Genomic DNA, 23,109 nt, shown 5'->3' on the forward strand with positions numbered 1-23,109 from the left:
AGCGGTGCTGCTAGCAAAAGGAAGCGGGCCAGTACCTCCACAATTCGGTCTCCGGTTTTCAGTGTGCCATTTTTGCCAGCTGGGCTGTCTTCCAGGATGTGTTTGATAAAGATCCCCCTCATCACTTCCCCATTACTCAGGCGGCTCCCCATCCCTCGTCCACCAACGATGCTGATCCCCAATGACTTGCTAGGCTCTCTCCAAAGTTCAACCCTGCCATGACAAAAACAAAGACGAGAATAAATGAAAATCTATTGTGATTAAAACAACATCCTCTCTGTTCCACCTTCTGAAGAACCATCTATCTGCACATTTTTGTAAAAAAGCCATTCACGAATAGCTCTTCCTGCAAAGTTTTTTTGTCTTTCACTGGGAGTTATTTACTGCGTCTATAATTGTGTCTACTGCCTTTCATTTTATTTTGGCTTCTAACTAAAACTTTGACTCCTTCTCTTCATCTCTTCCTATGGGATCCCATAGATTTAGTTTATAAAGGCAAATTATCAAGGCAACAAACAAACTGTTAGATTGCAGGGATTTAGCCCAATGACAATAAAAATGAATAGTGAATTACTCTTGCAATGCACAATACATGTAAGTGCACGATTTCTGTTGTTTTCTTATTCCTCTTGAAATATATTAATGATTTCACACTTTTTTGAACTTCTGGAGATGAGATTTTACATGTTCATTGTACAACTGGATCCGCACTTACTTTCTGGGCTGGTTCCAGTTACTGAAAGCTGCATTTTGAAGTTCACTTTCTTCTCCCTCCCCCTCTTCACGTTCTGGAAGTTCTGGAATTTCCCTGTAGAATAAACAGGAACATGCAAACCATTTTTAAAACGCCAATAAACCCAGTAGATTTCACAGCAAAATTTCAGGTATTGGACTATGCTGCCAGTGTCAGAATTTGTATACTACCTGTGAATTGCAGTTATGATATGAATAAAAGAACCATATAATCTTCCAGAAGACGCAAAAATACATATTTCTAAAAGATCTTATTTACTGAACAAAGCTGAAACCCACTTTGAAAGTAATTTTAAGCATTTAAAATGCATTAGACCCATATTTATCCCTTAGTGTTCTCCTCATGCTGAAAGAAAACCTCCTCATAAGCAGACTGCTAGAATACATACTGTATTTGGGAACTCCCCTTCTACTTGTTTCTGTAATTAAGTTTTTATCAAGTGACACCTTACAGAATAAAAAAAGACTACATTTTGCTTATTGTTTCCAAAATGGAAGGAATAACAACAGCAGCCCTGAAAAACAGTTAGTGCTTTTAGGGATTAATTTCAGATATTCACAAAGAATGTTTATCAGAAACCATCATGCGCATTCTCTAAAAATCAAGTCTTTTTGAAGTGCCCAAAGACCAGATCACAAAACCGGAAGAAAACAAAATAGTCACTTCAAATATCTTGGCTTATAATTGTAATGAATTTTTGAAACCAAAGGAAAAGGACAGCACAGTTCTTTGCAGATACATTCTGGAGAGACAACTAATACTAAATTCTAACACTGCAAGCATTCAGTATGCGTGGTCACACATAAATGAGATCGCTTCACTCTTATGAAACTTCCATGGTCTAACTTCCTATTTGATGGAAACAAATATTTCTATTGTTCTGTATCTTTTCATATGATGATATCATATCAGTATTTTTTCCTGCTGTTTTGAGATAGCTGTTTTTAAAAAAAAGTCTAGAAGAAATTAATGAAGAATACCTGCACGCAGTTTGCATTTTTGATAGAACATTTATCCGAGCAAGTAAAAGAAATAAAGTCTATCAATATAGAATTTAAGAGAAATTTAGGAAGAAACAGCACACAATCTCCTTAATACATATATCAAACACTTATGCAATTTGCTAGCCAAAGCAAAAAATGAATTCTCAACAACTTTTTACTGCGATGGCTGCTGGTCTGAAGAAGATCATCCATCTTTCAAATCTTCTAAACCAAAACTTATTTCCCCGAGTAGGACAGAATCAGTATACGGAAAAAGTTAAACTAGAGAGACTCGTCAGGGAGTAGAGTCTTTTGACTCACCTGACAGCATGTGAAGAAAAAAGATCAAGTGGCACAGCTCCCTCTGTCTGTTGTCCTAAGCTGGCTCGGTATTCTTCTAAATTTTCTGCTGCCACGTAGGTAATACTGTAAAAAATAGAACGTGATTAAAGTAACATCAGAAGTGCTGGTCATGCCTTTGGTGGGTGCGAGGAATGGGTATATGGAAGTCTCTAAAGACTACTTCATACAGCCACTGACTTCAAAGACATTATGCTGGTATCTTGGGAAGACAAAATTATACACAACTCGTGTGACTTTGACACAAATAAGCATGTATGATCAAATTAGGTAGCTGAACAGCACACAGTTTGTTTAGGGTTTGCCACTGCACTTTAAGTAAATGGTGCTTGGAGAGTGACAAAGTGCAGCTGAGGCAGTCCTGCTGAAAGATATATTCAAAACAGAGATACCTCGTGCACAGACAAACAGTGCAGGATGTGGGAGGTGTGCATTCTACGTGCTGGCTGAAAATGCTTCTGGAAGTCAGTATGCAGAAGGTTTTGTGGTTTCTAGGGAAATTTTGGATCTGTTCTGGGTTTTGGTGAAAAACAATCCATGTGTTTGGACACACAAACATGTTACACCACATCATCTAAGCTGCAGGGAGCAATCCTCTGCCTGTGCATAGATCCTTCCTGCCAGATCACTGTGCACTTCCAGCCAGCTTGGGACAGTCAGACAGTCACATTTCACTGGCCAAACAACATGCAGATTCCTGAAGCCCTGGTATAACCCGATCATGGTTGAACACCAGAAAGAGAAATGGCGCAGATGGACACAGAGAAGGAAGAAAAATAAGACATGAGGAATCTTTCTTAAAAAACTTCCCTTTAGCTGCAAAAGGACATCACGATCAAACTGAGGACCTCTACAAAAAGGAGATAAGCCTACTATAACCAACATTTGTCATGTCGAAAAACTTTAGTTGTTCAAAAAGCAGCTTAGCTAATAGTTCAAAGTCTGCCAAGAAGTAAGGCTGAAGGAAAAAAAAAACCTCAATAAACAGGATGCCCTCCCATCCATCACATCACTGAAAAAGATACGAGCATATCTCCTCACAGAACAGGCAGGGCAAAAAAAAAAAAAAAAACATTTTCACTACTTCATAGAGATATGGAAGCCACTGAGGATCCTTCAGCTTAGAGGCTGTTCGTTTACTGAAGCCCTTCTCCTGTTCATCACTCTCTGAAACTGCCAACGATTCCTTTTCCCACTGGTTTTCTGCTGAATACAGCAAGTGGCAGAAAGCAGAGCAAATAAACTTTTGTATCACTAACACTCTCTATCCAAAACACTCTACCCAAATTATCATAGAGAATACCTTATTTGCCTTCTTCATCCATACCCAAGCATGTTCCCTACCTCCCTTCATAGCCACCATATCTTGAAAAGTGCAGTAGATGGCTACTAAGGCTGTACAGTCCCTAAATACTATCACTTGGTTTTTTTTCCTCTCTCTTGAAATCTATTCCCTCTTCTGCCCTAGCCTTTTTTCAAGCACAACAGTAAGTCATGTATTCAAAGTGCTTCCATTCTGAAATGCTCAGAAGGTAACACACAATAAGGAACAGTCAACATAAGGTCACTGATTTTTATCTGTCTTTCCTGAGGGCATGCCAGAACGAAAGAACACACAACAGCGCAACACACCTACTCTACCAAGCCTAAACAGTGAAATGGAGAGAACCAAGAGGGGAAAGAATGGAAATTATGATTTTAGAAATAATCTTTGAAAAGTTCTTCAGTTTTTGAAAGTGACCATAACTGCTCATCAGCCATCTCCAATTCCGTAAGTGTTTAATGTGCTCTATTTTGCTCACAAAACTCTCACAGGGACAAAGGCTTCTACAGATGTTCCATCCAGTAAGCCTGTAAGACTTTTGCCATTATAAAAGCCACAAAATGTGCAAATTGCATTTCAGTGAAAGAAAATGCATCATTCATCCAGTTATGTACACCTATTCCTCAAATTCATCAATTTTCACCCCATAAAAATAAGTAGGAAATTATACATTTTCCCCTGAAAGGCTGCTGCAATAAAGACACCAGAATTACAAGCAATGTTTCTGCTGGCTGGAACATTTGGACCATCTCCTTCATGCTCAACTCTAGCTGGAAGCTATTGTTTGTAGCACAGAAAGGAGAATGGCAGGCTCTTAAATGGGAAACAGATGCACCAAGGCTCAAGATTCAGCCCAGATGTAGACAGCAGAGAGTGACTGCTGATGTAAGTGTCCAGCATGTTTCAACTCCTGCCCAGTCCTTTCATGCAGGGAGCACAAGGCAAAAGATTTTGCTGGGTCCCAAGGTTGAAGGGTAGCAGCAGTCCTTCCCCCTCACCTCATACCTTCATGCAACATTAGCATGAGGGATCAGCTAAAGGAGGAGGGAAAGCATGTGCTCTCCAACATCTGGGATACCTTCTAGATTAATTATATCAGTGAATAACTAACATTGTGCTAGGGTACTCGAAAGCTACAGCTCAAAGGATGCTCTCAAAGAGCCTTAACATTAGTTAGTAATACCTCCCCACAGCTCTGTTAGGTAGGTATCTGTACTGTGCAGTGCACAGAAACTGAGAAGTAAACCAGTTTGCTCTGTCATTTTAAACCTGGCAAACCTGGCATTTTAAAACTGAGCAACTGAATTATCTAATTAATTTCCACAGATGGATTTAAGTTTAGATTGTATCATTGGCAGCTATTAGATTTTAGCTCTTCTGAGAATTACATTATTTCTATTTTAGTGTTTTATCTATAGATCTAACTATATCTATATATAGATCTAACTAACTTTATGTAAAGTAACATTCCATATATTTTAGCTGTTTGCTCTTATCTGAAAATAAACATCAATAATGCTTCATCTATTTCACAAATATAAACCAGAATATTCCCCTGAATATTGCAAAATATCATAAACATTTAAAACTAAATTACATAGATCAAATGCAGGAAAAGGTGTGCTCTCTGTAGGACTTCATGTGCTTCTTGCTTGCTAATTTCCCAAGTTCAGTTAACTGGAAAGGTTTCCCTAGCTGCTCTTATTAGCTAAGCTATATTATTGATGTGACAGTCAGTCAGAGTCCCCCCTCCCTCTCTCCTTTGCACGTTATTACTGAAATGAAGATAAATGCACAAAGCTAGCTCTGCTGAAAATTAGAATTTTAGGGAGTGTGTTCAGTAGAAATTCATCTTTGCTGAGTGGCTATCTCTCCTCCTCCATTTGTCAGGCTGCTTTCTGTGAGGTACAGCAAGATCAGATTGTACTGATGCCCTTGGATTTACCTTTGGATTTTGCATCTGCCAAGAACTTGTTCCCTTTCTAGTATTCGGATATAACCTCACGGCTATCAAATTCGTCTCTCATAGCTACCACAGTTCCCTTCTTGGAGGTCTCAGTGAGGTCTGAAGATGCCCACCGCCACCCTGCCCTGCCCAGCGCATGCCCCCAGCCAGACCTCGGTGCCAGGCCCATAACGGCGAGCGTGCGGGCGTAAGGACCTCTGCTGACCTACTGCTTCGGGGGAAATAACAAACCAGGCACCTGGGCCGGTCTCTGCTTTAAAATGCCACAGGGAGGAAAGAAAGAGTAAGAGAGGCAAATGCGAGGAAATGGGGAGGAAGACAGAGAAAACAGAAGAAACAAGCAAATGACTGCTTTACTACTGTGTTGCATTTCTTACAATTCAACAATTTCAAGGGAAAGTATATGCAAAGTTCAATCATTCCTGCTCTTTCATAGCTGTTCAGCTCTAAGGAGAAAGTGTTGTTTCCTCTTCTGAGAGATACAAACCCCCCCCCCCCAGATATGCACTAGCAATGAAAGCAGTGACAATGGAAACACCAAATGGTGTACATACGAAAACATCTCGTAAACACAACACTGCATGCAGTACAGAGGAACATTTATCACATGCTTGACTGAACAGCCACACAAAAAACCTTGAAACATCAACAAACCAAATAACAAAGTATGTAAAATGTTCAGGACAAATTACTGTCATTAACACTTAAGGTCTAATTTGAACCTTTTTATACGTGACAAAAGTAAAATGTAAGTAAGTGCCACAGAAAATATGACACTGAGATTAATCCAGATATCAGTACATCATACTCATGCCAATTCTAGCAGTGAACCCTATACACACACACACAGGTGCTCTGAGCACATCTGGGATGGCTAACATAGACAAAATTAAAAATATAATTGTTTTAGAATAGAGGTGAGTTCATTCCAGTCTTAGGAAGCATGCTCCAATCTTCAGCTTTAAAGCCATAAAGATTTGTAGAAGCATACGCATCCACGTACACACAAACACACTTTTGCATCTACATACACACGCACATGCACACACACAAACACACACCCAGAATATGTACCTATATCTGGATATATCCCTGACATTATGGATGTCATAAAAGCATGAAATGATTTTACAGACAAGTTGCAACACAGAGCCATAACGAGTTTTTGAATCACCAATACTCACACATAAAAGAGGGCCTGATCATCAGCAGGTGCTGGAGAAGATCTAGAATGTGAAGCATATGATGCAGCATCTTTTTACAATGGTGTTAACAAATGTCAATGTCTCATGCTGAATGTGCGAGGCATACTTAGGTAGTTAAAAGTGTGAGCTGCTTTTTTTTTTTTTTTTTTTTGCTTTCTCCTTTTTCTTTTCCTTTTTCTTTCTCCCATTCCACATCCACTCTGTCTACATCTCCCCCAGAAAGCATTTGCACTTTATTAGTGTCTATAGCAGTGATTATTAACAAGCACGGAAAAATGGAATTGCAATGAATATTGTACTCCTTGATCAGGAATTGATCTCCATACTTCAGTTTAAGGCAGGTGAATTCTGATTCAGCTCAGTAATTATCTTGCAGATGTTACAAGCAGCTGCTGCTGAGCACAAACCCCTAGCTGTTATTGCAGAAATGTAAGAACTCCTGGCAAGGTGGAGTGAGAAATGAAACAGAATGCATTCTGGTAAGGCCACACATCTGGTTTTCCACACACATAGGGGGAAATTAAACAAATCTGGAACTCAGATTGCTGGTGCTTGAACTATTAAAAATCAAATTTCCTTGAATAAAATAAAACAAAATCTTATGTATCAAGTAAAAATGGCTTGATGTTTGCTCAGAAAATAACATTTGCCACTGAAAACACAGCTTTGAAATTAAAATAATTCTGCTGAATCACCTTTTGGGGTCACTCTGGTACCCAAAAAAGCTCAGCTTAACAGCTGAGGTCCCAACCTTGAAGCCCTGTATGGACAACGAGGAGTAATAATCAAGGTGGCCACATTTGAGAGGTTGTGCACTCCTGTTTCCCTAGGACAACAACGCAGAGACTCAATTTTTGTTTTGTTTGAAAGGCAAGCACTTAAATCACAGATACTTCCTGCATGGTGGTTCACCATGTTAGCTCTGCAGCAGGAGGTTTGTATTTCAGCCTTCCGAGCAAATAGGAATCAAAATAGTGCTCCCTATCTCCAAATATCTGATACAGGACATTTCCCCAGACATTTGTATCATAATATGTTTCTGGAATCTCACACTGCTCTTGAAAGTACAAATTAAAGAGAACTTCAGTTATGTTGACAGAATAGCTTTCTACCAAAACTGTGTAGGCCAAAAATTTTGTCCTTATTCTTGCAAGCTTTGGAAGCTACCAAAGGATTTGGTCTTTCCTTTCTTTGAAATGAAGATGCTGGCCTCATTCTGAAACCCTATCACAGCAATGCACTGAAAGATACGAAGTGAAAGCCAAAAATCTTTGTCAGAATTTGAAGGGCAACTGCTCTTTTCCTGTAAGATCTCTCAGAAAGCTGGTGCGTCTTCCCAGGACAGCTGAATGTTCATGTCTTAGATGAGATTTTTGTCGTCCAGACATATCTGGAAAACGACTATGACTACAAAACAAAAATTCTGTTCACATAGCGTAAAATGCAGCAGCTACAAAAAGGATAAGCACAAATAATGAACACATCTGTGTTTGATTACATAACTTTGGCATTAATAAAAGACTCCTCAAAGAAAAATGGTGCTGTTGCATTTGTGTATCTATGCAGACATACAGGCACATGCATGCGCACATACCAATTTGATTTCAGTAATGGCAGTGGGAATTAAAATACAGTTTGAAAGCTTAGAACAATACTCAATTTCATGTTTTATCACTACTGGTTCACTCGTATGTGTGACAGCATTGACAATAATGTAATTCATTATATGAGCATATCCCATCATTTAAAGAAGCTCGCATTAAATCCTAAACACATGACGGCTATGTGGTCGACAATTAAACCTACTGCCTATAGTGAAGATTCCCTGCATAGCTGTTCCCTCAAAAGCCAGATCTGTTCAAAACTATAACAGTCTGAGGGGAAGAAGGGAATGTCGTAAATGCCCATTTGATTGATAGAAACTACATGATTACCTGTCACTTGCACAGAGCTGTTCCTTTTCAAAGCCACTCTCCTAAATAAGTAGAGGCTTCTAGTACAGACAGCTCCAGTAATGCCGCCAGCAGACCTGATCCAATCCACGTTAACATGGATTTCAGAAAAACAGCTAATAGTTTCTTTGAGCTGTAAGTCCAGCATTTACAGGTCTGGAATTCTGTCCATACACTTAGGAACCTGCCACTTCTAGATGGTGTGCATGTTGGCAAAGTTAACTCCACAACCATAACAGCTAGAAAAAAAAATCACTTTAAAAAAAATTAAAATTTTGTAAGTTGACAGAGCTTGAAAAGAAGAAATTTTCATCATCAAGCAAGTGGATTTTTCAAGCCTTCTATTAAAAAATGCAAGCTTTAAGGAGTACTCCAAAGAATAAACATTTATGTACCAGAACAACAGCTCCTTTATATATACTAATAAAAACTTGGAAGTGACTTCGCAAAACAGATTGTTTCAACTGTTTCTCACAGATGTACTGAAAATTTCATAAACATTATTTTTCTGCATTAACATCACGTGTCATACTTTCTGTCTGGCAGTCAAAAGCAAAATCCATTAGTAAGATATCCATCAAATAAAATCAATTGTGCAATGGCCAGGACAGTTCATGTTTCAGAAACACAAATACCTCACCAAAAGCCTTACTTTCTTTAAAAGAGTCATACTGTGAATGCAGAACTCCACCTGCAACTCTCTAAAAATGACAATCCTGGATCAAACAGCCTGATTTTGAAAAAAATCCAACCAAACCCAAATTAAATACTCACGGTCATCCTATTCCTCAGTAAAGCCACTCAAGACAGTAGTGATGATGATAACTAACGACAATGGCTTTTCTAAAAACATTCGAAGTCCCTTGCACAAATGATTTTATCTTTCAAACCCACGAAGCTGTAATTTGAAGATGAATTATCCATATGAAGCTGCAATTTAAGGGTGAATTCACATGGTAAAAGCAAACAAACAAAATTCTGATTTAGGTTATTTATGGACAATTTTTAATTATTAGCCTTTTCCTACCATAATTCATATTCTAGCTTTACCTACTTTATATCTGGTCCAATGAGTGAATGCCTCCTTAGCATAGCCCGGGCTTGTGCATTGGTTAAGTTAGAGGTGGATTCTTCATTAATGGACAGGATACAGTCCCCCACACCAATCCGTCCATCACGACTTATCGAGCCTCCGTGGATGACGCTGCGGACTATCATTCCTGAGCCATCCTTATTGGAACTTACCGTCATCCCTACAGTGAAACAGGCATGCAACAGACAACAGTTAATCCTCACCTTTATAAAGGTCAAAATACTCTCTACTGCTCTGAGTCCAAAAGGAGAGAATGTAAACTGAGGCTAGGAAGTTAAAAGCTAGCCAACCAAGTTGCCAGTGTCAGCAAAGCTATACGCATTGCTCATGTTATCCTTGCATCTCCTTCTTCCCAACAGGAGACAGGAGTTACAAAGCACAATCACATTATAATTGCCTTGTGTTGTCTCATATACCAAGCTTAATACCAAACAAACAAAGAAGCAAACAAAAACAGAGAGCAGGAGAAAATTTAAGCCACAAAAACCCAACCAAACAAACAGAAAAAGAACAAACAGATCTCAACCAAAAGGGTAATTAAATTGATTCTAAAACGAGTTAAATTCATCACTCTTCTGTACGTTTCTGAGTTCATACTTCACATTTTGCTGTGCTTTGTGGGGGTTCTGTTTGGAAAGAAAAGAGGGAGGTGGCTAAGGCTAAAAGGATTAAATGCCAAAGAAGCGTGGGCCCAATAACCCAGCTGAACTGCACATTCTTCGTCCCCGGCGCAAGGCCTGAATCAGACCCCAGCGGAGACAGCTGCTGCCTTCCCGCTGCCCGTGGTGGGCTCAGCAGAGCATCCTGCAGGAGCCCACACACTACTGAAGGATACAGAATATTCCTTGATTCCTACATGACGATCCTACCTGTGGCACAGCAGTGCACTGCTTCTCTAGATTTACACACCATTTAACCCCACATTCTTTTCCCTAAAGGGAAGTGAGACAGAAATGCTCATTCCTCCCCCCTCCTCATTCCCCTTTTGCTTCTGACTTATTCTTAGTATAGGGTTTCACATGTCTTTGTGCATCTTCTCACGTGCACGAGTTCTCACTGTTATTTTCAGGGCAGCTGGTGCTCAGGAAATGAACCTCGATGACAGCTCTAGGAAAAAGTGCTTTGCCCTAAGCCAGGCAAGAGAAAGGCACCTACAGGGATAGCAGAGTCTTCTCCCCTCAATGGCGTTGGACTTCTACCGTCTTAATATCACAAAAGTTGTTTTTATTCTTTTTTGTGGAGGGACAAACACAGAAGCTGTCCCTTACTAACAACATCAAGCAGCTGAAGGAGGAGTGCCTTACAGAGCAAGATTTCCTGGAGAAAGAGGCAGTGACAACCCCACTTGTGCTCTCCTGGTTTTGCAAGCAAACGTCAAGTTAACAAACCCTGCTAGCACAGTCCTGTATCTGCAGACCTCTACCATCTTGTCCAGGCTGTGAACGGAAGGAGGAGGATCTCCAAGGTGATAGCCACCCACAGCAAAAGCTCCCACAACACTAATTATGAAAAGAATCTAACCATTTATATACACACATGGCTACAGAAGGCAAAGACTGAACATATTACTCTATAAACTGATACTCTGGGAGACAGACTACAGAATATGAACTGGCTGAGTAGGTTTTAGAAAACAGCTCTAACCCCCAGGGTATACAAACTCAGCGAACCATACAAACATCTGCCTCTACATCTGTCTGAGAAAAAAAAAATACTGCAACCTTAGAGAACAACACTAACATTCACTTGTGCTTTTTAGGACTCCTTCCAGAAACTGCAGAGCTTTTACCGGTCTTGGCTCCCCACATCCATTTGCAGCTGAGATCAGCATAGCCGTCAAACTATAAAAAGAAGGTGGCCCTGACTAGCAAGGAGCTGTCCAATACTACTCTTAGACACAGGAATATACCTGTCTATTTTGGTATGTGGAAGTGATTATTTAGTATTTTGGAAAAAACACAAACCCATCTTTATGATGGCAATTAATATTAAAGAGATGAAAGATTATGGAATTATTAAAGACTGGAGATTTATATTTAGGATTTTCCAGGTAATTATGTCCACTGTAGTTAGGCTAGTTGTATTTCATATAATTTAAATATGGGCATATCAGACTTATGATACAGACACACAATGCCTCTGATTCATCCCCTGCTATTAGAGAACGTACACCACAGAGACATACTGCCTGTTTTCTGCCTCCTAGGTTAGTGGTGTTACAATGCTGAACACATCACAGATGGAAATTTTAAGTGCTATTCTAGGGTGGATGCCCTAGTATTTACATTCACATAATCCTTCCAACAAAGATCTCTCTACAGATGTCCTCACACAGATTACTCGGTCACATCTGAATGCAGACATAGTTCTGCACTGGATTACAGGTAATACACATAGGAAAGCCAATTTCTTAGGAAACAACTAACGTGGTTTAAAACTCTGAGCCTATGTCTATTGCCTGATGAAGCCAATAACACAGTTTTACTAAGGTTGGCATAGTAGTACTTGAGAAAAATACGACTCCACTTTTCTATGGTGACATCCTCATTACAACATAACTGCAACTCTGATATCACACACTAGACAGCTACAGGTGAAAAATGTAAATGCCACTGCCAAGTCACCAATATATCACAGAAATCCTATCACAAATGCCCTCTTTCATGTGGGTGCTCAGTGCTCTTACTTTTGTGCTCAGTGCTCTTACTTTTCTGAATCACACTCAAAAGCTTACAGCTCCAGTTATGGCAGAATTTGAACAGCTATTGCAAGCTGTAAGTGATGTCATTCAAAAGGAAAAAAAAATGCCAGTTCTCAACTGAAATAATTGATGCAGCTGCAGCTTTCAACTTCATTCACAGCTCTTGATTTAGCTCCTTTTGTAAAAATGAAAGTTAAAAGCAGTGCAGCCATGTGTGTAAATTGGTCACCGTGCCCAGGCGGCACACCAGACCAGAGCACAGACTGGAAGAAAGAGTCTGCAGTCAAAACCCAGGAGAAAGCATAATTCACGTTCATTACATGGATACACAATGACAGGCTATTCTTGCTTTTCATGCTTCTAATGTCTGACAGTTCTCACCCCACCCCAGGCTTATATTTTTATGCTTTATTGTTATCCGTGTCATGAAACGTGCTTTGTATGCTCACTCCATTTACAATACTCACAGCCATACAGGAAACACACAGCTCTACTTAGCTAAGAGGTTATTACTAACAAAATTGTTTTAACAAAATCCAAATGCCTGGGACTGCACTGTGTCCTGCTTTCTCTGCACCCTGGCAGTGAGGTCAGTAAAGCCAGTAGCTATCCAAGCACGCCAAGCATCTCAGCTAAAGATGTTTCCCATTAAAGGAATCATTGATCTGATTTTCATAAATACTGGGGCACTCGAGGATACAAATGCAATTCAATAGCAAGTAAGTGAACAGCTTCTTTAGACCCTTTGGAGTAACCCCAGAAAGCAGGATCCTTTGCTATTTATATACACTTGAAAGGCTAGTCTGCAACCCTTTGACCAAAGATTTTTTCATGCCACAGTACAGAACTCCTTGGCTATATCATGTTTTTTCACTGTATTACATAAACTTAGAGACAATAAAAAATAGTGTATTAAAATACGCTATTCACATTTAGGAGTGACTGAACTCCTCTTCTTCATGGGAAAAAAAAGAAAATCTCATCGAGACTGGACACTTTACTTCTCTGTTGAAGGTGATAACAGTTGTATCCACTATCATCACAGCTGAATAGACCAAGGGCTGCAAAGAATCAGACATTAATATTTTTTCATGCTTTTCCCACTAAAATGAAAATACACAGTCACTTCTTTCAAAACAGAAAACATAGGGGAGAAATAGAAAACCATGTTCCTGAATAGGTTACACAAAATGTTAACATTAGCTACCTTACCTAAACTTGAATTGCCTTTTGCGATAGTGATAGTCCTCTCATACATGTTTTTGACTGAATTTGGGACTGTGGAACTTCCACCCACAGACACTGGGCAGCTCTTTTCCATTAAAAGCACTTGGTCCTGACACAAAGAAAAATAACATCAGTCCAGAACACCAAGATGGAAAGCCTAATCTCAGTTCATCCTACCTTATACCAAAACTAGGAGCATAATTAATACAGATTCCTTACACAATCAGTGGAAAAGTCAGTCCATCAGAGATGAGACTGATCTATGTGAGGTTTCTGTTTTCATCCATATAATACAGAAAGTCTATGGCAAAGTATGGTCTTAACTTAGGGACATCAGTTATGCTCTTAAAATTAGTGCCATGAATTTAGGGCTCTCTGACTCACTCACCACAGATGTCTAACAATATCCCAAGACTTAAAAAAAAAAAAAAAAAAAAAGCTGAAAAAAAATTATAAGAAACAACAGCTCTTTTAAGAACTCCTTAAAAAATCACAGCATGGTAGGAATACAAACACATGTCACAGTGACTGTCATTAGGAAAAATTGTGTTTACACACTGTAGTGGGACAGACTAGTTTCTGAGTTGAACTGCGTGACCTCGCATGAGCACCAAGACGTGGGGCATGCGCACAAATTCACTCCTTGGCTCCCCAGTCCTAGTTCCTAGCTATGTGCCTCCCACGCCTCGGCAGGTTAACAGGGGAGAAGAAATGCCTTGCTCTAGCAAGGCCAACTGCCCAACAGTGGTTCACCAGTGTCTACTGCTGTGAGAAATGAGCGGATTTTTATAACTCCCATACCTCCAGTCTCTGGGAGATGGCTACCTTTAAAAGGCTACCATAAATCATCTCCTGTTCTGGCTCTATATCCATATGCTTTGATGTGATTTATCACATCTGACTCTGACATTTATAATTAAATAACCATGCATGGCTGTTAGCCAGCGTCGATATCTGTAGGAGATTTTTTATGATTTAATATAGTCTTTCTATGGTTATTTTTTTCTTTTTAAAAAATCTTTACTTTTCCAGTGGGATCCAGCTGATTAGTAGTAGCAAGGTTTGTATTTCGTGCATCTTCTGCTGCTGGCTGAGGTCCAGCCCAAGTTGCTGTGTTTTCATTTTCATTTTGGTTGATATCCGAAACATCCAAAGGCAGAAGTTCTTTGTGAGTAAAACCAGTGGCAGTTTCCAAGCTCTTGCCCGCTAGGGACATTTTTTCTCTCGCTCTTTGATTCAGATCTATGTTGTACAGATTCTTGCTGGATACCTGGAAATCAGCTGCAGTGTTTGAGCTTTCCTCCCCAACAGCCTGTTAAACAGAGGAGACGGTAAACAACCAACACTCTTTTCTAATATAATTAAGATGTATATGTTACGCTAAAATCTTCAATAGAAGTTAATTTTACAGAATGTAAATACATTTATTGTCATGGCAGTATCTTCAGTAGATCTCAACAGGCTTTTTACTATAAAATTTACTTGATTCCTCAGACAACTTTTTCCTATTTGTAGTATCAGAAATCCACGAGAGTAACAAGTAACATTACTGCCAAACATTAGAGGCCAAATTCTAATCTGGCACTCATCAACATAACTCCACTAATTTCAGCAGTGTCATCTCGCGCATTATCAAACTAGACATAACTCCAGCAAGTTATTAAAATCAAAGGGTACAATCAATCATCTTTCTCAGGGAGAGGAACTCTGTAAGACCAAGATCTTTATTCTCAAAACACACAGCAAACACAGCAAGGTAAGGGAAATTTCAAGTAGCTTAGGCAATAAGCTTACAATCTGACAATCAAGTTAATCGAGTGATATATATTTTGATATCCCTTTTATACAAGGGAGGAATACAAAGGAAACCTCAGTCAAACCTGAGCAAAAAATGATCATGGAGGCTTTGAAGTATGACACCATCAAAATACAACATTGTTATTACAGAAGTTTGGCAAACAGTCCTTATTGCAAGTTTCACTGATAATGGCTGCAGTACTAAGGTTAAGCCCTCCATACAAAATTTGCTTATATTTTCAGGATTCCAAGATTACTAACTTCATATATTCATATATAAGTGATTCCGATAATCACAAAAAAAAAAAAAAAACTTTAAATATTCCCTATTTGAGCTTTCAGAGTAATGTTGAAAATATGTAGGCCATTAGTTATTAATAAGATGTATCAAGGACACAGAAGTTCTATATCAATATGAGTGATTTTTCTGTCTAACAGTAAAAGTGGACACAAGAACCTCTACCTATGTCTGTCTCAGCTTTTTATCTACTGGTCCTATTAATACTTCTATTCCTTTTCCCAGAAGTTGGAAAAAGCATGTTTGTCCAATTTATTTTATGGAAGATATTAAATCAAAATTCACAAAAGCATTTTGTGGCATTTTGCAATATTGTCCACCAAAGGTGTTAGAACTTTCCTCTTCTTTTCACAAAGTGCTTTAATGCTTGCTCTCCAACACATTTCTAAAAGCAAGCAAATAATACAACTAAAGATATCAGAGGATCCACTTTTCAGACAATAAAAATACCACCTCCTGGAATATAAACATAAGCAGACAGTCCCTCATGGGGGACTTCCCTAATTTCAGTCATACTTAAAACAAAGGTCCAGCAAAACTAAATGAGACTCAAAGGCAATTGCTTCTTTCTTTCTGCTGTGTGCAAATTAACATTTCGGTTTTCTTGATATAAAGAAGCATCTAAGTACAAACTTCGGACATAGATGCAAGCTAGCCAGTTCCTGTTTAGATGTCAGCGCAAACACCATGCACAATTCAGTACAACCCAGGAAAAAGAAAGAAGAAAAAAGTGGACAATACAGGCATCTATTTCTGGAGAAACTTGTCCCCAGACAATCATTAAAAACTGTTCACCTGTGAACAATTGCTTTAAGTAACTTCTGAGAAGATAATTGAGCAAAGCCTAAATAACACTAATCTGCATGATGTAATCAAGAAACCATTTCCTACCTTTTAGAGAACAGAACACCATGACTCTAATCTATTTAAACGATTTCATAAGGTTTCAGTAACAGCTGGCATGTCTACTTTTAAGCCTTTTCATATATCCATTTCCAAATCAGTGAAAACACACTCACTACCAAAATCAGATCATATTCAACATTTATTCCATATGCTACTAGATACAAAGCAGCAGTATATACGCCTTCTTATTTTTGTTTCACTTAAAGAGAGGTCAATGCTTTAATCTTTGAAAGTAAATATAACTTCAGGAATTCATAGCAGCAGGAATGTGTGGCTGCATTAAACCATTTACATTACTTTGCCTTAAAACAGTTTCACACCATCTATTTTAAAAGGGACAGCAAAGGCATTCAGAGCCTGTATTTCAGCTGTCCTTATCATCAGAAATAGCTGAAATACCTCTGCATTCCTCATAGCATCCAATAGCACTTTCTTGTTCACTGCATTACACATTTGCTTTAAAAGTCTTCTTTTAAGAACTGATTTCCTCACACGTTTACTTCATGCAGTCATTCATAACTCTGCAGAGAGCAAAAATGCTATCTGGTGAGAAGTTAACAGTCAGTTCACACTGGTTCAAATGACTGCATGGAGAGGAACAGTGACATGTCAGGACCACGATCTTAAAAAAGTGAACAAAAGCCCTCCTCAAGTCAATGCTGAAAATAACCCAAGACTTCTGACGGCCTCAGCACCGTACAGAATGTGAACCCAGCCTGTTCCTCATAAAATGCTTCCCAGCATGCAATATGCGTAATCCCTTTAAGTAACAATTACAGTTAAACAATGCAAGCTGTCCCATCGGCACAGCAAAGAGGTGCTCTACTGTGGATTAGGAGAGCCCATTAGAAGATGAACTCAGCCTTCAGACAAGCACCCTGCATGGGCTGAACACAGTCCAGAAAGGATAAAGACAGTTACTGAGACTCAGGTGTGGAAGAAAAGGAGGCAGCTATGCGGTGCAAGACCATATACGGAGAACCCTGGAAGAAAGATCCATGTTGCTGCCTTCAGAGACAACGAATACTAGAAGAAACAACTTTAAAGACTCTGGATTAGGGAAATATACCTGTAGATTGCCAAGAAAAAGGAGAAAGAACAACCATGGAGAGAAACAAAACAGCATCACTGATATAAAAAACAACTCAACATAGGTATGTGACTGGCAAGAATAAAAATACTCTGAAGGAACTTATCTCCATTTACTGACTTTATATTCTAATGAATTAGCAACCAGAGGTTTGATAAGCTACAGATGCACTTTTAATTACAGTATCATTGTGAACAATTGACTCAAGAACACTGTAAATTATCAAATACTCTAACCACATAGTATAAAAGCAAAACTCATTATGAAAGTTGCTCTTGCTTTTTATGCCTAAAATACTGTAGGGTAATGCATTTACTTTGCGTAACCACTCTTCAAATAGCTCTGAAGCAGTAACAACAAACCTCTTTGTAGCAGACTGTTCACCACAATTTTAACATTGCAAATAATCTCACAGCAGTTCACCTGACTATGCAAAACACAGCCCAACTTTGAACTTTCCAGCTGCCTCTCTCTTCAATGCGGACCTCTACCCCAAAACGCGGACCTCTCTACTCAGTGCAGACCAGCACTACCCCAAAACAAAACTGCACCTTATCTGGTAGTAAACGTAGGTGCAGATGGGGCGGTGACAGCATGATGCCTTTACATCTAATAACACTGCTGCCACACAGGAACACTGAGCCTTTTCACTGCCACAATCAAGGTTTGTCACCCAAAAAACCCATCCTCCTTGTTACCTTGGGAGTTGACGACGGGAGAGAGAGGCTGTAGCTGAGCTCATCGCTGCAGGCGCTGCCGCGCAGTGCTAGCATGGACGCCTGGAAGGTGCTGTCATGGTCCGGGGAGTACTGCGAGTCGAAGGTGGACTCGTCCGCTAGATCTGCCTCGCTGGAGTCCACCTAACAACAACAGCAATTTAATCAGCCAGGATCTCTCTTACCTCCGCACCACATAAGCCCTGAACACATGCACCTCAGCCGCTACATACTGACTGGCACTTCGCTTCATTTTTTTTTTCCCCTCCCCAGGCTTTACAATGGAATTTTACATGCGCTGCAGGGTACGCAAGACTTCTGCCTCTCATTGCAATTCTTGTTACTCCAGTTTTAGAGGTTGCAAGGAATATGTGAAACAAAGTTGGAGTCTGAACTGAAATGTATTTTAGAGTTGACAGGCTAATGCCTATTATTAGAAGTATGAGGTGTTAGGAAAATTCTGTCATACTCCCTGTGGTCAATACTGGTTTTTGTTTAGGGATTTTCTTCTTTTTCTTTTCTTTTACAAGAATTAATGATGGAACAATAAAAAGCTTCACTTAAATGACACATTTCAGGACTGTTCCCCACCCACCCAACTTCATAGGTTTGGTAGCTTCTAAAAGCACACAAAAACTAATCCTCTGGCAAGCGCAATACTTTCCAAAACATTTATAAGAAACATTTATGACATACATGGTTTTATACTTTCATTTCCAAAACGTTCAATAACAAGAAGATTAGTATGGACGGTTCTAGTGTCTTACAAAAAGAAATGAAATTTTAAAAAGTGCTCCAGACACAGACAGTATTCTTCAATCTTTTTTGTTCTCTTTCCTCAAATTAAGTAATTTTTTTCAAGATTTCCATTTTTTCAAGTAGTAGAGCAAAATTCAGTCCTAAAACAACAACACAGTGCTTCACATACCATACTTTGATTCTATTTTCATCTCCTCTGATAGAGTTCAAGAAAGCAATGTATGCTAATATAAAACAGCTCAGTGATCACAGAATCATGACCGTACTGGAAACCCTTGGAAGGAAGCTAAGGGCACCCAGCCAGTAATCTGCAGAGATGAGATCAGAGATGTGCCATGTTTTTTAGGCTTTACGGTTAATCATATTATGAAATCATCATGGCAGATGCACAACAGCAATAACAATAATCTCCAGTGACACCAGAAGATGTATTCTTTTCTGGAGGGTAAACATGATCCTTTTTTGTTTGTTTCTCTCAACCTCAAAAAAACAGCATCTAATTCACAGTACTCCTCTGAAGTAATTTACTCCCAGTCCATCTTCTGGAAAATATATATTAATGTTAAGGGAGCCTGGAACTAAAAAAGGATTGTGCAAAAAGAGAAAAGATCTTTAGAATATGAGTGCCAATTTATCAATGAAAAATAATTTCTTGTGAGTCCACCCTACAAGCCCATTCCCAGCTGTGTAACTGCTCATTCGCTTTCATGTTTTGCCCATTAAGTTAGACAGCCAGTTTTGACAACTTCAACCATTTTGTTACCTGCCATACATTTTCACTATCCTTCAGCATTATTTTAAAAATATTTATATGTTACACATAGAAGTCAATTTTTATGTCTTTACGTTTTATCTGACCTCTTCCACATATTTTTAATTAAAGTGTATTTCTGATAACTTGTTTTCTTCATATTTCTTCTCAATGAATGGAAGAAGTTAAATCCTATTATTTTGAAATAACTAGTAGTCTAACTATTGTACCAATAAACCAAACCAAGGAAGAGAAGACAGGCAGTGTTCTTTAAAAGCGCATTGTTAAAAACAGGTTGTCATTTGCAAAAGACAACAAACATACTAGAATCAGTAATTCAGAGATTTTTCCATGAGGAAGGATCCATTTAACTTTTTTTTCTTGTTTAGTTTGGATGTTTTTTTATATATTAAATTCTATTGTTTAGTAGAATCTGCTTCCCTACTCATGCCCCAACAAAATGGAGACATAGTAAGCTCCAATATCAGACCCAGATCAGTAGGAATAACCAGGAAAACATAAACACTTTTTTTTTTTTCTGTAGAGTCCTATTTCCTTTGTCTTTTTTATCTGAATTACTACTGGTAACTTCTGGGCTATATAAGGCACTGAATACTCAGTTAAGTTGTATTCTTTGTACAAGTGAACACCCTTTAATTTTGTAAATCTCATAATCACTGATTGATGCTGAAGTCTAAAGAATACTGCTAGGATGAAGTGTTGGCAACATTTGAAGATAGACAGCATTCCTCATAAGGCTGGTTTACATGCAAAAAGAGAGTTCCAAAAACTTTTCAGGGTACCTGGGAAAGTAGGAAGAGTTAATTTATGAAATATAGGTGAAGAGATATATTTATAAAATAAGTGCATGAACATTTCTCTAAACAAGGTGAGATTTTCAACGGGATGCTCAATGGATGCAAGCAGAAGTGGGTGGCCATGCGCTTTTGAAAATCTCAGCAAAGTATTTCCTTGTTTTCCAGCAACTAAAATATCACAGGCCAGATCCACAGCTCATGCGAACAGCCAAAATCTCCGGATGCCAGTTTCCACCGTGTGGGGACCCATCCCAGCTATGGTGGAGGAAGAGCGAGTGCATTGACAGTTAACACCAAAAAGTAAGCATGAACAGTGAAAAAGCAACCCCTTTTCATTACAAAACGCAAGGACTTAACGAAATCTTTGGTAAGTTGGGCCACTAACCAGAGCCAGCTCAGCACGGAAGAGGGCTGCATCAGCTGGGCCCTCCTCCTCAAGTGACTGGGCAGTGCGGAAAAAGCAATCTTCCTTAGCAGAGACATAGCCCTCTTCGGGTGACAGCTGCAGAGAGAACGAAGCTCTGAGTTGGATGAGTGGCCAGGAGAGAGGACGTGCAGAGCGCGTTACGTGAGGGAGTTCAGAGAGGCAAATGAATACCAAATGCAGCAAAGAATTCATCTCAGTCACAATCACAGTGTTGGGTAAGTAAACAAGCTTTGCTTTTGTGTCTTTTTTTTTTCAATTTACCTGAATTGATTCAGCTTCACAATGTTGTTTTATATGCACAAGTAATAAAAAACATGTATGCAGCTATACCACAGTACCCACAAGCTTAGTCTAAATTCATTTTAGATTTCTGGTCTTATTATTAAACATTTTCTCAAAATGCTCTCAGAGCTTCCACCAGGAACACAGCCCAATAGTAGAGGCCTCGCTAGCCACCAAGTAATCCTGTTAACAAGTACGCAGACTGCCTCTATTAAGACTGTAGCTGCTGGGTGGAGCAGCAACAAAAGGATAAAACATACTTATCACTGAAAACCAGTATCTTTTCCCCCCATAATCTGATTTTAGGTATGTTTGTCCAGTATTTCAAAAAAACCCAGGATTACTCAAAATGTTTAAATAATTAGCAAGTCTAACAAGTGAAACATTAACATTCAAATACCGAAGCTTTACGTAATGGTGGGAACAGCAACGGAACAATCACACAAGTCCTCCTCTGAGCTGAGATTTTCTTAAGCATGAAAATGTTCATTTTCAAGGCATGTTAGTGCGCAACATACAGTCTCTACCACATAAAAAAATTTCGCAAAGCAAGCTAAAAAGATGCCCTGTTACAGAGGAAAGGAGAGAAAAGTTCCTAGTAACTTAAAAATCACCCATTCCTTCCCACTCCACACACAGAAAATCACTAAGAAACAAAATCTGAAATCTGCATCCACAGGGACTGCAAGATACACATTTCACAAGAGGCAAAAGTAAACCCAAAACACATCATTTGGGCTTCCAAAAACAGTGAGCCAAATCTTCTTTGCTCATATAAACCAGTGCCATTCCACTGATTTAAATGTAACACACTAGGACCTCCAGTCCACACTTTGACTTTACTCTGGATAATTCAGGATAATAGTCAAGAGGGCTGCACTGGGTTTTTTTAATCTGTTCCTCTGAGATGTCAGTGAGGACATGAACTCAGTTCAGGAAGCCCTGGGGTCTTTCTCTAATTTTATCCCTATGTAATCTTGAAATAGCTTTTTCCATCCTGGGCAATCCTCTAAATTCTCCTTTATTTTTAAATTATGGCACTTATATTTTCAAAAGTATGTGAAGACTTACTTAGACATCACGCAAATGAGGATTCTTAGCTGTCCCAAGCAGAGAGAGTGAATTACTAAAAGATAACTGCAGGGATGTGCAACTTCACAGCATCCTTGCAGACACACTACCTAGTAATTCTAATTGTTAGATATCGTCTTCTAAAATCAAGCCCAGCATTATTTATGGACATATCAAAATAACCAGTAGACCCCATGGTATCTGAGCTGAAGGCTACTTAGCATTCATCTAATATAAAATGTGCAGTCTGAATACAAAAACTTCCCATGTGCTACACCTACAGCAGACCAGACTCTGCAAAGCAGACTTTGCAAATTCCAGACAAACAACCTAAAACTGACTTCATGCCACCATCTCAAACGTTTCAAGATTTTGTGAAGGTTGCAAAATTATGCCTGGCAGCCTGCAGCCCTGAAAGACTATGTTGATTGCAAGATGCTTTGCTGTCTTCTCAGCCACAATCCCTGATCTAGAAGACAAGCATGCTAGGTCCTGGAAACACTACGGGGTTCATATGCTGCGCAGGCTCCTGCTATATGCAAGGAGGTACAGGAACCTGGCTAAGATAGTTTTACCAATGCTTTGAGCCATCCAACCATAACCCAAAGCATGCAAAGTGTACGTGGAAG

General features: G+C 39.1%; 1 protein-coding gene across 15 annotated transcripts in view; it reads right to left on the reverse strand.

Moving 5' to 3' along the window:
• Positions 1-23,109, reverse strand: part of MPDZ (multiple PDZ domain crumbs cell polarity complex component) — a 98,113-nt gene that overhangs the window by 33,210 nt on the left and 41,794 nt on the right. For 10 of the 15 annotated variants that reach the window (XM_064501570.1, XM_064501568.1, XM_064501576.1 and 7 more), the window contains 9 exons: positions 21,086-21,202; positions 18,355-18,516; positions 14,590-14,877; positions 13,551-13,674; positions 9,599-9,797; positions 6,572-6,613; positions 2,059-2,163; positions 716-808; positions 36-213 (listed from right to left, as the gene is read on the reverse strand). In XM_064501570.1, the coding sequence (XP_064357640.1) occupies positions 36-213; positions 716-808; positions 2,059-2,163; positions 6,572-6,613; positions 9,599-9,797; positions 13,551-13,674; positions 14,590-14,877; positions 18,355-18,516; positions 21,086-21,202 (1,308 nt within the window). The remainder of the gene's footprint in view (positions 1-35; positions 214-715; positions 809-2,058; positions 2,164-6,571; positions 6,614-9,598; positions 9,798-13,550; positions 13,675-14,589; positions 14,878-18,354; positions 18,517-21,085; positions 21,203-23,109) is intronic. The other 5 variants (XM_064501581.1, XM_064501579.1, XM_064501580.1 and 2 more) reach the window with 2 other exon arrangements.

Source organism: Dromaius novaehollandiae, chromosome Z, assembly GCF_036370855.1.
Source record: "Dromaius novaehollandiae isolate bDroNov1 chromosome Z, bDroNov1.hap1, whole genome shotgun sequence".
Lineage (NCBI taxonomy): Eukaryota > Metazoa > Chordata > Aves > Casuariiformes > Dromaiidae > Dromaius > Dromaius novaehollandiae.